The 16652-nt window shown below is 42.3% G+C and overlaps 1 protein-coding gene across 1 annotated transcript in view; it reads right to left on the bottom strand.

Moving 5' to 3' along the window:
- The window catches only part of LOC132821747 (collagen alpha-5(IV) chain-like), a 276828-nt gene that overhangs the window by 203062 nt on the left and 57114 nt on the right, over positions 1–16652 (bottom strand). Inside the window, exon 2 of the mRNA XM_060834471.1 lies at positions 297–353. Coding sequence (XP_060690454.1) covers positions 297–353 — 57 coding nt within the window. The remainder of the gene's footprint in view (positions 1–296; positions 354–16652) is intronic.

Raw genomic sequence — 16652 nt, 5'->3', positions numbered from 1 at the left:
AGAAAGAAGAGTATTAAAATAAATTGTCATCATAGTCTTGTTTTCAAATATAATCTCCTTTGTAGTATTAGGTATGAAATGTAATCAGCTCATGCCATGTCTTTACAGGATCTGGCTCTGAGCCATAGCAGAATCATACAGTAGCAACCTTTACCTCGTAGACAGTCAATGTAAAAGGTGCATCAATTTGAAATGTTACTGAATTCACGTCTTTAATTTAGTTAACTTAGATTGCAATTGGCAGTTCTTAAGTTATGAACTGTCTATTAGTTAACAATGAACATTGAATATCTTACCTTAGTGCCTTTTACTCCATCACAGTGACATTTTGATTTACCACTGCATGTACAGGCCTAGAAGGAAGAGACAGGAAAAAAAATAAGAAAAGCACATAGTTCATAAATATTAAACTTTTCAGAACTCTGTAACCTAGTCATGTGGAATTAAGCACGAGGATCACTGGAAACAAGTCATTTGGAACTAAGTATGAAGGTCAAACAATTTTTGTTTTAACATAATGAAGTGCTTTCTGATGCTATTGCGCAGTTTTTGGGAATCCAATGTCAACTTGATTGTTAAGGTGGAAAATGAACATATTTTTCTGTGATGATGCAGCACTTGTTAAATATGTAAACAGCATCTAGTGGCAGAACATCAGTATTGCACATCTACTTGTTTAAATAATCTTAACTGCTTCTTTGTGGCCTCTGGAATAAGTTTGATATGTGACTGGATCTGTCATTGCAAAAAATTGCATATAAATACCAGCAGCACTCTCCAACCATAGTGTGCTAAGAAACATTGCAGTAAAGTCCTAGCTCTCAGTGTTAGATGAACATCAGTCCACAAATATCTGTTCCCTCCTTCATTGATGCTCAGTAGCAGCAGTGCGTACCATCTACAAGATGCACTGCAGAAATTCACCAAAGATCCTCAGACAGCATTTTACAAACCCATGACCACTTCCATCTAGATGGACAAGGGCAGCAGATACATGGGAACACTGCTACTTTCAAGTTCCGCTCTAAGCCACTCTCCATCCTGACTTGGAAAATATCACCATTCCTTCACTGTCACTGGGTCAAACTCCTGGAATTCCTTCCCTAAGGGCATTGTGGACAACCTATAGCAGGTGGACTGGAGCGGTTCAAGAAGGCAGCTCACCCCCACCTTCTCAAGGGGCAACTAGGGATGGGTAATAAATGAAAGCACAACCAAAGGTGCCCCTGGTCCATGAGTGACTAAAAAAAGTCTGTGACATATGAAGTAACACGAAACACTCATTATGGGAGCTGGCTGTTCATGTCATTTCATATTCTCCCCAGGGTGGCTTTGGGAAGGTGGTAGGTTATTTTTCCAAATTCACACCTGGTTTCGGTGGAAGTCAAAGATTCTCAGTTTTTTCACTCAGGCATCATTTGCACGCATTCAATTATTCGTTAATTCCCTTTCCTCTGTATAGTGCTTCTGATCTTCACTAGGGTATTTGATTGGATTGTTATGCACAAATCTCTGACTTAGTTTGCCACAAACATGTGACAACGACCATGAGGCAAACATCTTGTATGGAGATATTGAAAGCTTCACTTCCATAAAATCCTGATGTTAAACAACGTACTGCTGGGTTATACGCTTGAAACACTATTTAAAAACAAATTTAGTTTTGATGAAAAATTATTGTAAAGGAAACTGTAATATGCCCACAGGTGGTGTGAACGTTTCCTTCACTCATCACTTTTTCCTTATTGTTTTTATTCATTCATAGGATGTGGGCATCACTAGCCAGGTCAGCATTAATTGCCCATCCCACATTGTCTAGAAAGCATTTAGGAGTCAAAATGTGTGTTTGGAGTCACATGTGGATCAGCAGATGAGTAAAAAATGAGGTCTGTAGATGCTGGAGATCACAGCTGAAAATGTGTCGCTGGTCAAAGCACAGCAGGCCAGGCAGCATCCCAGGAACAGAGAATTCGACGTTTCGAGCATAAGCCCTGATGAAGGGCTTATGCTCGAAACGTCGAATTCTCTGTTCCTGGGATGCTGCCTGGCCTGCTGTGCTTTGACCAGCAACACATTTTCATCAGCAGATGAGGACAGCCAATTTCCTTCCCGAACCAACATGAGTGAACCATATGGGTTGTGAATTCAGAAGTCACTACCTATTACAACAAGATTCAAACCTGGATCCCCAGAACATTATCTGGGCCTCTGGATTAATGGTCTAGCAATAATACCACAAGCCAACTCTCTTGCCCTTGAAAATGCTACGTAAATGCAATTGAGATGTTACTAACTCTGCCCAACCTTGTGCATCACTGCACTTTTAACTGTTGCTACCTTTTATATCCTACTTCCCATTTGTAAAAATATCACCAGGGCATGTTTTGAGCTTTCTTTCTTTAACAATCACAATAATTGGTGGTGCTGGCTCGAAGGGCAGACTGGCCTACTCCTGCGGTGGTAAAAACAATGACTGCAGATGCTGGAAACCAGATTCTGGATCAGTGGTGCTGGAAGAGCACAGCAGTTGGGGCAGCACAGTGGCACAGTGGTTAGCACTGCTGCCTCACAGCGCCAGGGACCTGGGTTCGATTCCCGCCTCAGGCGACTGACTGTGTGGAGTTTGCACGTTCTCCCCGTGTCTGCGTGGGTTTCCTTCGGGTGCTCCGGTTTCCTCCCACAGTCCAAAGATGTGCGGGTCAGGTGAATTGGCCATGCTAAATTGCCCGTAGTGTTAGGTAAGGGGTAAATGTAGGGGTATGGGTGGGTTGCGCTTCGGCGGGTCGGTGTGGACTTGTTGGGCCGAAGGGCCTGTTTCCACACTGTAAGTAATCTAATCAGTTCAGGCAGCATCCAACGAGCAGTGAAATCGACGTTTCGGGCAAAAGCCTTTCATCAGGAAACTCCTGCACCTATTGTCTATTGTCATAAGTGGTTTGGTTCTGTGACTACGTTAGATTAGATTAGATTCCCTACAGTATGGAAACAGGCCCTTCGGCGCAACAAGTCCACACTGACCCTCCGAAGACTAACCCACCCAGACCTATTCCCCATATTTACCCCTGACTAATGCATCTAACACTATGGGCAATTTCGCACAGTCAGTTCACCTGGCATGCACATCTTTGGACTGTGGGAGGAAACGCACGCAGACACGGGGAGAATGTGCAAACTCCACAGAGACAGTCGCCTGAGGCGGGAATTAAAAAAAAACAAATGTCAACAGATTTCCCCTTTAAATGCTCCAGGTGAACAGAAATATCTTTAGCTGAGCCAATTCTGGGCAGCAGGCTTAGGAGTATCACTATTACTGTAAATTGTGCAAATGTTAGTCATCAGAGAGACAGGCAAATTATTCCTGGCTGCCATGTCATCTCACCTGCCTGCCCACAAGCTTTATTTAGAAAGTGAGTGAAAATTTATTGCTGGTGATGAGGATCACACCTATTGAAGGCCTGAGGGGAACATCATGTTATTTTTCTTCAGGAAGTCTGACGGAAGTAGCAGCAATTTACCTGGACAGTGTCAGACCTCCTGTCTAATTAAGGCACCAGGAGGGAGGACATCAATCCCCCTTTAGTTGCCACACAGAGCCTGGGCAGATCTTCATCAGCATTGTCATTAGGAACAACTGTAGTTGAATTACTGGAAACAGGAGTGGGTTCAACTCATGAGAGGTCATGACTGACCAATAGGGCCAGTTTCCAGAAACAAGAGCAGCAGCGCTCCCTCAGTGAGGAACCCTCCTGGATGATCCCTCAGTCAAGCAGCGAGTGCCTGTGTACAAGAAACCCAGCTTCCAAATACCCAATACCCTCAGCTTCCATACCTCAACCTTCTAAACCCCCAGCAAGATCAATTGGGCAACTTTCTGGAGAGCCAGGAGACCCTTACAAACGTGTTGTAATCCCCAAGCCAACATTAAAGCTCAGTAGATCCAATTGGTTTTAAATAGCACATTAACAAACTTGATTACTTTAATCCTGCTGCTGGTGGGCAGATTTCCCACATCAAGCTCTTTCAGTCACTCACTAAATGTAGGACAGCTTTCTCATCCCTCCCCTGGGTAGTCAGATACATGGTCCCTCTTTTCCACTGGGTTCCATTAACTTCCACTCACAAGAGTTCCTTATGCTAGCTGTAAAATAATTCTATTTGGCAAGTATGCCACACAAAGGGAGGATGTCATGATTGAAGTCAGGTACCTTGTAGGCATGTAACGTCATGGGCAGGAGCGTTTGGATTTTATTGACAGTTTGCTGAACAGTTATGAGCCACTCTTGAGCCCCTGGCCCAGCATTCACATCAGTTCTGTATAAAATTACGTGAATTCATGAAATCATTTGTCTTTTGCCTCAGGTTGCCATGTAACTGTTCAGTAATAAGGAATGACATAATTAATCGGTCTTCTAAAATACTGCCCAATAACTTGCTGCCTGTTTCCCTGTTGTTTCTGTATAAATCTGCTTGTAAGTTCACAGCGGCAAATATCAGAGAATCAAAAGCGGTAATTCATGATGACCACGGTGGCCTGGATATTATGTTTAGTAAGAGGGCCATGGGGGCATGGTTAATTATGAAGAAAGCTACCTACGAAGGTCCGGTGATGTCTGAGACATGGTTTCTCCCTCCTTTCTGACTGCAGTTTGAATCAGCGGTGAAGGTAACAGGGTGTCTTAGTGTGCAGCACCAGTAAGCAGATGTGTAGCCAATTATACAGCACATCAGGAAGATAAGAACAGACACTATCCTTTACTTTTAATTTATGTTTTCAGATGTTGAAATACATGGTTTTGTTTTTGATTGAGAAAGAAGTTAAATTAAAATGAAATAGATCTGAAAAATATATTTGTTAAACAATGTAAGCTTTTTTGATTATGATGGAGAAATTTGATATTCCACAAATATAAAATACGTTTTCAGAGCTTATGTTTAATAATAATTGTGAAATTAGCATTCTGTTGGCAAGTAGGTAGCTTTCTTCATAGTTAGCCATGCCCTGCTACCCCTCTTACAAAATGTAATATCCAGGCCATCGTGGTCATCATGAATTACCACATTTGATTCACTGATATTTGCCATTGTGCACTTTGGGGTGGCTCAGTGGTTAGCACTGCTGCCTCACAGCGCCAGGGACCCAGGTTTAATTCCTGCCTCGGGTAACTGTCTGTGTGGAGTTTGCACATTCTCCCCGTGTCTGTGTGGGTTTCCTCCGGGTGCTCCGGTTTCCTCCCACAGTCCAAAGATGTGCGGGTCAGGTGAATTGACCATGCTAAATTGCCCATAGTGTTAAGTACATTAGTCAGGGGTAAATATAGGGTAGGGGAATGGGTGTGGATGGGTTACTCTTCGGAGGGTCAGTGTGGATTTGTTGGGCCGAAGGGCCTGTTTCCATACTCTATGGAATCTAATCTAAAAAACCAGCAATAATTCATTCAATAGTGTTTAATTATTTTTTGCCAGGTGAGACTAGTGAGACTAGCAGCATAAGTGTGCAAGTTTTATTTTGTTCAATAGATTCTCTACTAATCAGACTCTGGGAAGGACTTCAACAGCACAACCTGTACAGACTCACTAACGCTGTGTTAATCTGTGCATGTATTGACTCCTGAAGTTGATGGCCATTTCAGTGAAGTTGCAAATGTGTTGCTGGTCAAAGCACAGCAGGCCAGGCAGCATCTCAGGAATAGAGAATTCGACGTTTTGAGCATAAGCCCTGGCACAGTGGTTAGCACTGCTGCCTCATAGCACCAGAGACCTGGGTTCAATTCCCACCTCTGACAGACCGACTGTGTGGAGTTTATATGTTCTAAGCATTCCTGATGAAGGGCTTATGCTCGAAACGTCGAATTCTCTATTCCTGAGATGCTGCCTGGCCTGCTGTGCTTTGACCAGCAACACATTTGCAGCTGTGATCTCCAGCATCTGCAGACCTCATTTTTTACTCATTTCAGTGAAGTGATGACTGTTGACAGTTTTGTCATCATGGCTATCCTTCATGTCCATACCCTTTCTTGTTCACCCCACCATCACAAGCTGCATGCCTCTCTCTGTCTCTCTCTGCTAAAAGGCAACGCAAGGCAGAGACTGGTATCCTGTAACTGAGCACTAAACTTCATGTGTACTAAAAAGCAAAGTAAAATATACAGAAATAATGTAAAGTACGTGGAGTGTGAAGTAGGTGAATGCTAAAAAAGCAGAGATGCTTTTGGTGTCAATGATGTGTTGTATATGCATGTCTGTGTGTGTACCTGTGTGAGTGCGTGTCTGTATGTATGTTGTCTACGTGCATGTGTGGGTGAGTGTGTGTGTGTGTGCGCGCACATGCATGTGTGTATGTCTATATGTTTGTGTGTGAAACTCAAGTCATAAGTTACAGACGGTACTCAACCAAAAAAGGAAGAAAGAAACAAAATTATATCATTAGATGTCTCAAAGCACTTCACAGGCATTGAAATGTAATCACTTTCGTTATACAGAGAAATGAGTTACTGTGATTAGCATGATCTCATGCACAGCAGTTTTCACTTAATCGGCCATTATTGATTTCAGTTGAGGAAGAAACTCCTCTTTTTCACTGAAATATAACCTGATTCTGTAAGATCAAACCTCCAACAATGCAGCATTCCTTTAATCTCACAGTGGCTGGCTTTCATTAGACTCACAATTATTGCAGCGGCAGTTCCACCCCCTCTTTCTGACTGAGAAGTATGATTGCTACTGACAGGCCAAACTGACATGTATGAAGTTCATGCATACTTCCTACATGGTCCACAGGATGTTGATGCATGCATCTTCTGAGCGCTGCATGACACATACTTTGCAGCTGTCTCCCATGTTTATAATTGTTCAAATGTGAGGAAAAACGTCTGAAAATTTGACTCTTGCAGAGCGTTTGATACTACAGTAATAGTTAATGTTACCTGTTTGCAATCGAATGGTGAAAAGTTCAGTGAGGTACTCTTGCGAAAAATAAATGTGATTGCATTGATGTCTGCTGCCTATAAGGAGCAGATTTACTGCTGTCTCTAACATGTTTGTACTTCTCTCTCACCTCATAAGGTATTGTCAGTGTTAATGTTCTTTAGCGTCATGTTGGTGATGTGGAAGAGCGTTGGCATTGAGAAATAAGCAGTTGTGGCTACAAAAAACTTGGCAATGACCTTGTTAAAAAAAAATCATTTAAGTTATACAAAACAAAAGCATCAGGAGCCTTTAGGTCATGAACTAGTTCCTACATGATAAGGAATGAACTGAAGGCTACTTCAGCAGAAAATGGTTATCAGCTGCTTATCACTAAACGCCTGAAAAGCATTTACATGTAACTTTCTGTAGTTCCTGCTCTCTACAAGAGTATTAATTAGTTAATTTTCATAAATTAAATGTTTAAATAATTTTATGAATATTGGGATTTTAAAAAATTAGCAGTAAGCTACTGAGACCAAGAGGCAACGTTTCAAGATCAATTTTGTTTAAAACAATTGAGGAAAGGCTGAGGCACTTGGGGCTGTTTTCATTGGAGATAAGAAGGTTTAGGAGTGACTTGATAGAGGTGTACAAGATGATTAGGGGTTTAGATAGGGTGGACAATGAGAACCTTTTTCCACGTATGGAGTCAGCTATTACGAGGGGGTATAGCTTTAAATTAAGGGGAGGTAGGTATAGGACAGATGTTAGGGGTAGATTCTTTACTCAGCGGGTTGTGAGTTCATGGAATGCCCTGCCAGTATCAGTGGTGGACTCTCCCTCTTTATGGTCATTCAAGCGGGCATTGGATAAGCATATGGAGGTTATTGGGCTAGTGTAGGTTAGGTAGGCTTCGGTCGGCGCAACATCGAGGGCCGAAGGGCCTGTACTGCGCTGTATTTTTCCACGTACTAATTCTCAACATTTAATACTAGTGCTTATACAAGTCGACAAAAATCCAAACCATGAGCTGAATCTCAGGATTTATTGGTTGAGTGTGAGAAGCAGTGAGTGTGTTTGGACTGATTCTTAGATTGAGGCCTCGTGGTATTTCTCACTGTATTTCTCATTGTATCTTGCTAAGCAGGAATCATTAACTACCAATCCCAACCCTCACATCTGATTCTAGCCCCATCTTACCATGTGCCTGGAACAACATGTCATCCACCAGATACCCATCATTGACCAGCATCCTTGGCACCTGTCTCTTTAAAAGACTGTTGTGCACACAGATGAGCATTGGCATTCTGAAGCTGCCTTGCTCATGCTAGGACATTTACAGAAGGAGTGGGAGAAGGGGAAGGTGTCACTGTGATTCTGTGGCAGGGACCTGGAGGTCCACGTTGAGAGAGTGGTGCAAAGGAGAGGTGCCTTTTTGCCGTAGGACTGCCGGAAGAAGCTGTGCTACCAGACCTTGGCAGCTGATCCGAGGTCACCCATTGGGTCATTGCTGTCTCTACTGTGCAAAGGAACATTCAGCAGTGCCATAAAGCATCAACAACTCTCCTCTGTGTCAAGGTAAGTGCCAAATTCATCTTTTTGTAACCTCACACTTACCCTCTGTGAACCACTGCATCCACCTCCCACCAATGCTCATACTCTGCCAGTTTCTCTATTGCCTGCAAACTCCTCCCTCACTCACTATTATTTCACCCTAACATCCCACAACACTAACTCTGCATGGCCTTTGTGTTGCCTCTTCACTCACTCACCATCGTCTTTCGACTACCTCCACCGGCATGATCAGCTGTGATGCCTGCTTTCATACAACATTCAGCATAGAATAGGCCCTTCGGCCCACCAAGTTTTCCTATCTGGTTCTGAATTTCTAGTCCTGCAATAATACCAGTACATTAATGTCCTTCCTCTGTTCCATAGCTTTCTGCAATCTTTCTCTAAGTAAGTAATAGTCAGCTCCCCTATTCTTCCTGCCACAGCATATAACCTCACATTTCCCCACATTATATTCCAGCAGCAATGGTTTTGATCATTCGCTTAACCTGTCTATGTTCCTATGCAGAAAATCTGTGCCATTGTCACCACTGGACTTTCCACATTTTTGCATCTTCCACAAACTTGGCCATAGAACTTTGACTTACCTCGTCCAATTTATTAACATTTTTTGTAAGTAATTCTTTGCCCAGCACAAATCCCTGTGACACTCCAGTATATTTCCAACAATACACTTTTCGACACTTATATTGCCAATGTGCCAAGTACCATAAGCTTGAAAGGAAAGCGTTTATTTGAAACACTGGTTCCCATGCTTATCATCACTAGGGATTTTCTCATATTATTCCTTGGTCTAATGTTTCATGATAGATGATTGCTGCTGAAAATGTGTTGCTGGAAAAGCGCAGCAGGTCAGGCAGCATCCAAGGAACAGGAGATTCGACATTTCGGGCATAAACCCTTCTTCAGGAATCTGCCCGGCTTATGCCCAAAACGTCGAATCTCCTGCTCCTTGGATGCTGCCTGACCTGCTGTGCTTTTCCAGCAACACATTTTCAGCTCTGATCTCCAGCATCTGCAGACCTCACTTTCTCCTCCAGTATACACAGGCTGTCATCCTGAAAACACCCTCCTTATTCCAATTGTCTGTTATTTGTTAGTTAGACAATCATCTATCATGGAGGAGAAAGTGAGGTCTGCAGATGCTGGAGATCAGAGCTGAAAATGTGTTGCTGGAAAAGCACAGCAGGTCAGGCAGCATCCAAGGAGCAGGAGATTCGACGTTTTGGGCATAAGCCGGGCAGATTCCTGAAGAAGGGTTTATGCCCGAAATGTCGAATCTCCTGTTCCTTGGATGCTGCCTGACCTGCTGCGCTTTTCCAGCAACACATTTTCAGCAGCAATCATCTATCATGAAACATTAGACCAAGGAATAATATGAGAAAATCCCTAGTGATGATAAGCATGGGAACCAGTGTTTCAAATAAACGCTTTCCTTTCAAGCTTATGGTACTTGGCACATTGGCAATATAAGTGTCGAAAAGTGTATTGTTGGAAATATACAACCAGTCAGGCAGCATCCGAGGAGCAGAAGAATCAAGGTTTTGTGCATAAGTCCTTCATCAGGATTCGACTCTGAGCTCCAGCATCTGCAGTCCTCAGTTTTTCCCACTCCACATTTGCAACATAATGTCATTATCAGATATCATAGAATCTCTACACTGTAGAAGCAGACCATTCGGCCCATTGTGTCCACCTCGACCCTCTGAAGAGCATCCCAACCAGACTTACCCCCCTAGCCTATCCCTGTAACCCTGCATTGCCCATGGCTAACCCAACAAGTGCTAACCTGCACATCCAGGACACTATGGGCAATTTAGCATGGCCAATCCACCCATAATCTGCACATCTTTAGACTGTGGGAGAAAACCGGAGCACCTGGATGAAACCCACACAGACACAGGGAGAATGTGCAAACTCCACACAGACAGTCGCCCCGAGGGTGAATTGAACCAGGTCCTTGGTGCTGTGAGGCAGCAATGCTAACTACTAAGCCACCATCTATAAGTAGATTTTTAAAACTTAATAAATAGTGACATAAATTACAAAAGGAGTGAGCTAAGAACCCTCTGAAGTTTAGAAGAATGAAAGAAAGTTTAATTGAGGTATATTTCATGGTAATGGAGACTGACATAGTAGACGTAGAGAGGATGTTTCCCTTGGTGGGACAATCTAGAATGAAAGGTCATGTATTTAGGGTAAGGGGTAACATATTTAAACAGAGATGCGTCGAAATGACTTCTCTCAAAGGGTCATAAATCTGTGGAATTCACTCAGCCACAGTGCGGTGGATGTTGGGACATTGGGGAGGAGACAGACAGAGGTTTAATAAGTATTGGGCTGAAGGCTTATGGAGTATGGGCAGGAAAATGGAATTGATGCTGAAAGTAGATCAACCGTGATTGTATTAAATGGCAGAGCATACTGAACTGGCTGAATGACCTTCTCTTTATGTTTATGGCAATGGAAAACCACTGTAACTAGTTTTTGAAAGGACATTCAACTCATGGAAGTTTTTTTTATTAATTCATGAGATGTGGACATCATTGGCTAGGTCAGCATTTATAGCTTGTCCCTAATTACCCAGAGGCCATTTTTGTGGGACTGCAGTTACATGTCGGAAAGACCAGGTATAGACCTTTGCTGAAGGGCATTAATGAACTGAATGGGTTTCTCCTGACAATTGACAATGGCTTTATTATATTCCACATTTTTAATGGATTCAAGTTCCACCATCTGCAACGGCAAGTTTTGAACTCAGGCCTACACCTGGATCTCTGAATTAATTCCTGATGAAGGGCTTTTGCCCGAAACATCGATTTTCCTGCTCCTTGGATGCTGCCTGACCTGTGCTTTTCCAGCACCACTCTAATCTAGACTTTGATCTCCAGCATCTGCAGTCCTCACTTTCCCCATCCAATGTCAAGTTTTCAGGATGATATTAGGAGTGCTATTCATAGCTGTTATTATTAACAGTAGGTAGTTTCCATTGCAAAGAGAAGGACAGGAGATTTAACAGAATCTTAGGCAAGCAGATAGCTCTTGAACAGGTGATTAGTGCAGCAACACTTCCTCTGAGAGGTCAGTGCCCAGGCTGGGAATGGGTGACAATTTAAAATTAGTACTAGAACAGTTTGAAAGCACATTCACAGTAATTCATTGCGGCAGAGTTGTTTCAATGTGGATTGCTTTGTCACAGGAAACATTTAATAAGAGACTATTCCATCTTTGAATAGGGAGGAGTTGAGAAATATTTGAAGCATAGAAAAATTCACGACTATAAAGAAATTGAGCATTAAAGTAGGATTAGGTTTGAATTTCTCAAACAAAGGGGCATAAAGTATTATTTTTAGTTTGTAAGGCAGAATGAGATCAGACTCCAAAACATCAAAAAACGCAACTGTCAAACTGTCAAAAGTCATAATCTTTGAGGAGGAATCTGACCACTGAAAATAAATCTCATGCCTTGAGCACTCACCATTCCTTTCAATAATTCTTACCATTGTAAGTGAGTCTCCATCAAACAAAAAGACATTAGCTTGCATTTAGATTCCCACTGAAAGATAACCATTTTGTCTACTTTGCTTCACTCATTCCCCCCCCTCCCCAATAAAAATGAACAAGTTCTGGGTATAGTTTTGCTTTAAATTATGATATCTCTGTGCCTTCCTGCATTTTCAGTCAGCTTTATGAGTACATGGGTCATGTGAGATGTATTCAGGGCTATTTTTGAGTTGCCGACTTTTTTATAAGGCTGAGTCAACTTATTAAGCTGCTTGCTAGGTTATACTAAATTTCTAAGTGATGTTTACACATTCAGGATAGATATCAATCCTACACTGAGTCTTTATTTAAATAAATGATGAAAAACAGTGGACCCAGCACCAATCCTCTTTGATTTAGAGTCATAAAGCCAGTGAAATTCTCGCTATAAGAGCCTCTGAGTGATACTAGATCACTGCAGCCTCTAGCCTGGTAATAGCTTCATATGATCTAAGGAGATATGAAACTGACACTTTGCAGGTTTCATTCTCTCAACTATACTGATAAAGTGTAATTTGCTGGTTGTTGGGATGAATTTATTCATGGCTTCTTTTGGAAACTTTATCCTGCTCCTAGTTCTTAAGTGACAAGAATTTAAAACAAGCATCATTCAGTTTAAAAGAAACGTGTATGCCTTTTTTTAAATACTGACATTTTAAGCATTGTACAGTAATATGAGTAGTTTCTGGGTTCTGTCTTTTGACTCCACATTTATAGCTCATTCCTCATTTACTGCTTCAACAACTTGCCCAGGTCTTGCTGGAGCTTGGCATCTTGCAGCATGCACAGTCAGACATTTCCTCAATCATTCAGTTCAAAATGCTTTGATGCTATAACCTGTAGGAGGCCCGAACTATAATGAAGTTGTTACAGAAATTAGATACCTGGAGTCTGAGTAAATGTCAGGACAGACAGTGTACCTCCATAACCAATGAGATTTAATGATTATGAGAGAAGCAGACTAAATAAATCTTGAATTGAGAGAGAGTTAAAAAATAAACCGCAAGGAAAAGAAAAGATTTCAACTGGCCAATTTTGACAGCATCAGGCAAGAACTTTCAAAAGTTGATTGGGGGCAGATATTCACAAGTAAAGGGATGTCTGGAAAAATGGGAAGCCTTTAGAAATGAGATAATGGGAGTCTGGAGACAGTATATTCCTGTTAGGGGGAAGGACAAGGGTAGCGGGCTTAGGGGATGCTGCATAACTAGAGAAATTGAAGCTCTGGTCAAGAAAAAGAAGGAAGCATCTGTCAAGTATAGACAGCAGAGGCTGAGTGAATCCCTAGTACAGTATAAAGGCTGTAGAAGTAGAAATCAGGAGGGCAAAAAGGGGACATGAGATAGCTTTGACAAATAGGGTTTAGAAGAAACCAATGGGATTTTAGAAATACATTAAGAACAAAAGGGTAACTGGGTAGAGAATAGGACCCCTCAAAGATCAGCAAGGCGGCCTTTGTGTGGAGGCTCAGGAGGTGGGGGAGATACTAAATGAGTATTTTGCATCTATGTTTACTGTGGAAAAGGACATAGAAGATATAGAATATAGGAAAATAGATGGTGACATCTTGAAAAATATTGAATTACAGAAGAGGAAGAGCTGGACCTAAATGCTTAAAGACAGAGATAACCTTGGACCTGATCAGGTGGACCCTAGACCTCTGTGGAAAGCCAGGGAAGTGATTGCTGGGCCTCTTGCTGAGATATTTGTATCATCAATAGTCACAGGTGTGGTATTGGAAGGCTGGAGGTTGGCTAACGTGGTGCCACTGTTTAAGAAAGGTGGTAAGGACAAGCCAGGGAACTATAGACCAGTGAACCTAATGTCGGTGGTGGGCAGGTTATTGGAGGGAATCCTGAGGGACAGGATGTACATGTGTTTGGAAAGGCAAGGACTGATTAGGGAGAGTCAACATGGCTTTATGCGTGGGAAATCATGTCTCACAAACTTGATTGAGTTCCTTGAAGAAGTAACAAAGAGAATTGATGAGAGTACGGTGGTGGATGTGATTTATCTGGACTTCAGTAAGGCATTCAACAAGGTTCCCCATGGGAGACTGGCTAGCAAGGTTAGATCACATGGAATACAGGGAGAACTAGCCATTTGGATACAGAACTGGCTCAAAGGTAGAAGACAGAGGGTGGTGGTGGGGGGGTGTTTTTCAGACTGGAGGCCTGTGGCCAGTGGTGTTTCATGAAGATTAATGCTGGGTCCACTGCTTTTCATCATTTAACTAAATGATTTGGATGTGAACTTAGGAGGAATGGTTAATCCGTTTGTAGATGACACCAAAATTGGAGGTGTAGTGGACATTGAAGATGGTTACCTTAGTGTACAATGGGACCTTGATAAGATTGGCCAATGGAGTTTAATTTAGATGAATGCGAGGTGATGTATTTTGGAAAGGCAAATCAGGGCAGGATTTATACACTTAATGGGAAGGTCCTGGCGAGTGTTGCTGAACAAAGAGAGTGGACATTTATAGTTCCTTGAAAGTGGAGTCACAGATAGATAGGATAGTGAAGAAGATGTTTGGTATGCTTTCATTTATCGGTAAGAGCATTGAGTAAAGGAGTTGGGAGGTCATGATGTCGCTATACAGAACATTAGTTTGGCCACTTTTGGAATACCTTGTGCAATCCTGGTCTCCCTGCTATTGGAAGAATGTTGTGAAACTTGAAAGGTTCACAAAAGATTTACAAGAATGTTGCCAGGGAGAGGCTGAATAGGCTGGAGCTGTTTTCCCTGAAGATTCAGAGGCTGAGGGGGACCTTATAGAGGTTTATAAAATCATGAGGGACATGGATAGGGTGAATAGCCAAGATCCTGTCCCCAGGGTGGGGAGTCCAAAACTGGAAGGCATAGCTGTAAGATGAGAGGGAGAATATTTAAAAGGGATTTCAGGGGTAACATTTTAACACAGGGTGTGGTGCGAGTATGGAATGAGCTGCCAGAGGAAGTGGTGGAGGCTGGTACAATTACAACATTTAAAAGGCACCTGGAAGGTATTTGAATAGAAAGGGTTTGGAGGGATATGGGCCAAATGCTGGCAAATGCAACTAGATTAATTTAGGATATATGACCATAAGACATAGGAGCAGAAATTAGACCATTCAGCCCATCTGCTCCATCATTTGATCATTTCCCACTTTTCTATTCTTTCAATGGAAACATCTTCCCAATTTCCACTCTGTCCAGACTGTTCATTATTTTGTAAGTTTCAATCAGATCTCCCTGATTCTTCTAAACTCCATTGAGTATAGTCCCAGAGTCTTTAAATGTTCCTAATATGTTAAGCCCTTCATTCCTGGAATCACTCTCGGGAACCTGCTGTGGACCTGCTCCAGGACCTGTACATCCTTTCTGAGGTATGGACCGAAATTTGTTCACGATATTCTAAACGTGGTCTGACCAGAGCTTTATAAATCCTCAGAAGTACATCCCTGGTTTTATATTCTGGTCCTCTCAAGAAGTATAACAACATTGTATTTGCGCTCCTAACTACTGACTCAACCTGCAAGTTTACCTTAAAAAACCTGAACTAGAACCCTCAAGTCCCTTTGGACTTCAGATTTCTGAATTTTCTCCTCATTTCGAAAATAGTCCATTGCCTTTATTCTTCCTATCAATGTGCATGACCTCACACTTTCCCACATTCTTTTTTATCTGCCACTTCTTTTCCCATCTTGTAACCTCTCTAAATCTTTCCTCAGCCTCCCACCTCCTCAATGCTACCTGTCCCTCCACGTATCTTTGTCTCATCTGCAAACCTAGCCAGAATGCCCTCAGTTTCTTCATCTAGATCATTAATGTATAAAGTGAAAAGTTGTCATCCCAACACTTAGCCTTGTGGGACACTACTTGTCACCGGCTACCATTCTGTGAAGGACTCTTTTATCCTCACCCACTGCTTTCTGCCAGACAGCCAAGCTTCTATCCATGCTAGCACCTTGCCTCTAACATCACGGGCCCTTACCTTACTCAGTAGCTTCCTGTGCAGCACCTTATCAAAGGCCTTCTCGAAGTCCAGGTAAATAACATCGACTGGCTCTCCTTGATCTAACCTGCTTGTTATCTCCTCAAAGTATTCTAACAGATTTGTCAGGCATGACCTCCCCTTGATGAAACCATGCTGACTTTGCCCTAACTTACATGCATCTCCAAGTATTCAGAAATCTCATCCTTCACAATGGACTCCAATGACTGAAGACAGGCTAATCAGCCTATAACTTCCCATCTTTTACCTTACTGCCTTCTTAAATGGGAGGTTACATTAGCAATTTTCCAGTCCTCTAGGACTGCCTCTGACTTCAGTGATATCTGAAAGATCACTGCTAAAGCCTCCATTATCTCTGAGCTATTTCCTTCAGAACTCTAAGGTGTAGTCCATCTGGTCCAGGTGATTTATCTACTTTCAGACCTTTCAGTTCTTCTAGCACCTTCTTGTTGGTGATGGCCACCAAACTCATCTCTGCCCTCCTCACTCTCTTGCATTTTTGGGATATTACTCATATCTTCCACCATGAAGACTGATGCAAAGTTCTAATTCAGTTCCTCGGTCATTTCTTTGCTCTCCAGCATCTTTTTCCAGCAGTCTAATGTCCACTTTTGTCTCTCTTTTGCCCTCTATA

Source organism: Hemiscyllium ocellatum, chromosome 13 (assembly GCF_020745735.1).
Source record: "Hemiscyllium ocellatum isolate sHemOce1 chromosome 13, sHemOce1.pat.X.cur, whole genome shotgun sequence".
Lineage (NCBI taxonomy): Eukaryota > Metazoa > Chordata > Chondrichthyes > Orectolobiformes > Hemiscylliidae > Hemiscyllium > Hemiscyllium ocellatum.
Note: the sequence above shows the minus strand (reverse complement) of the source record. Positions and strands in the feature narration are given on the sequence as shown.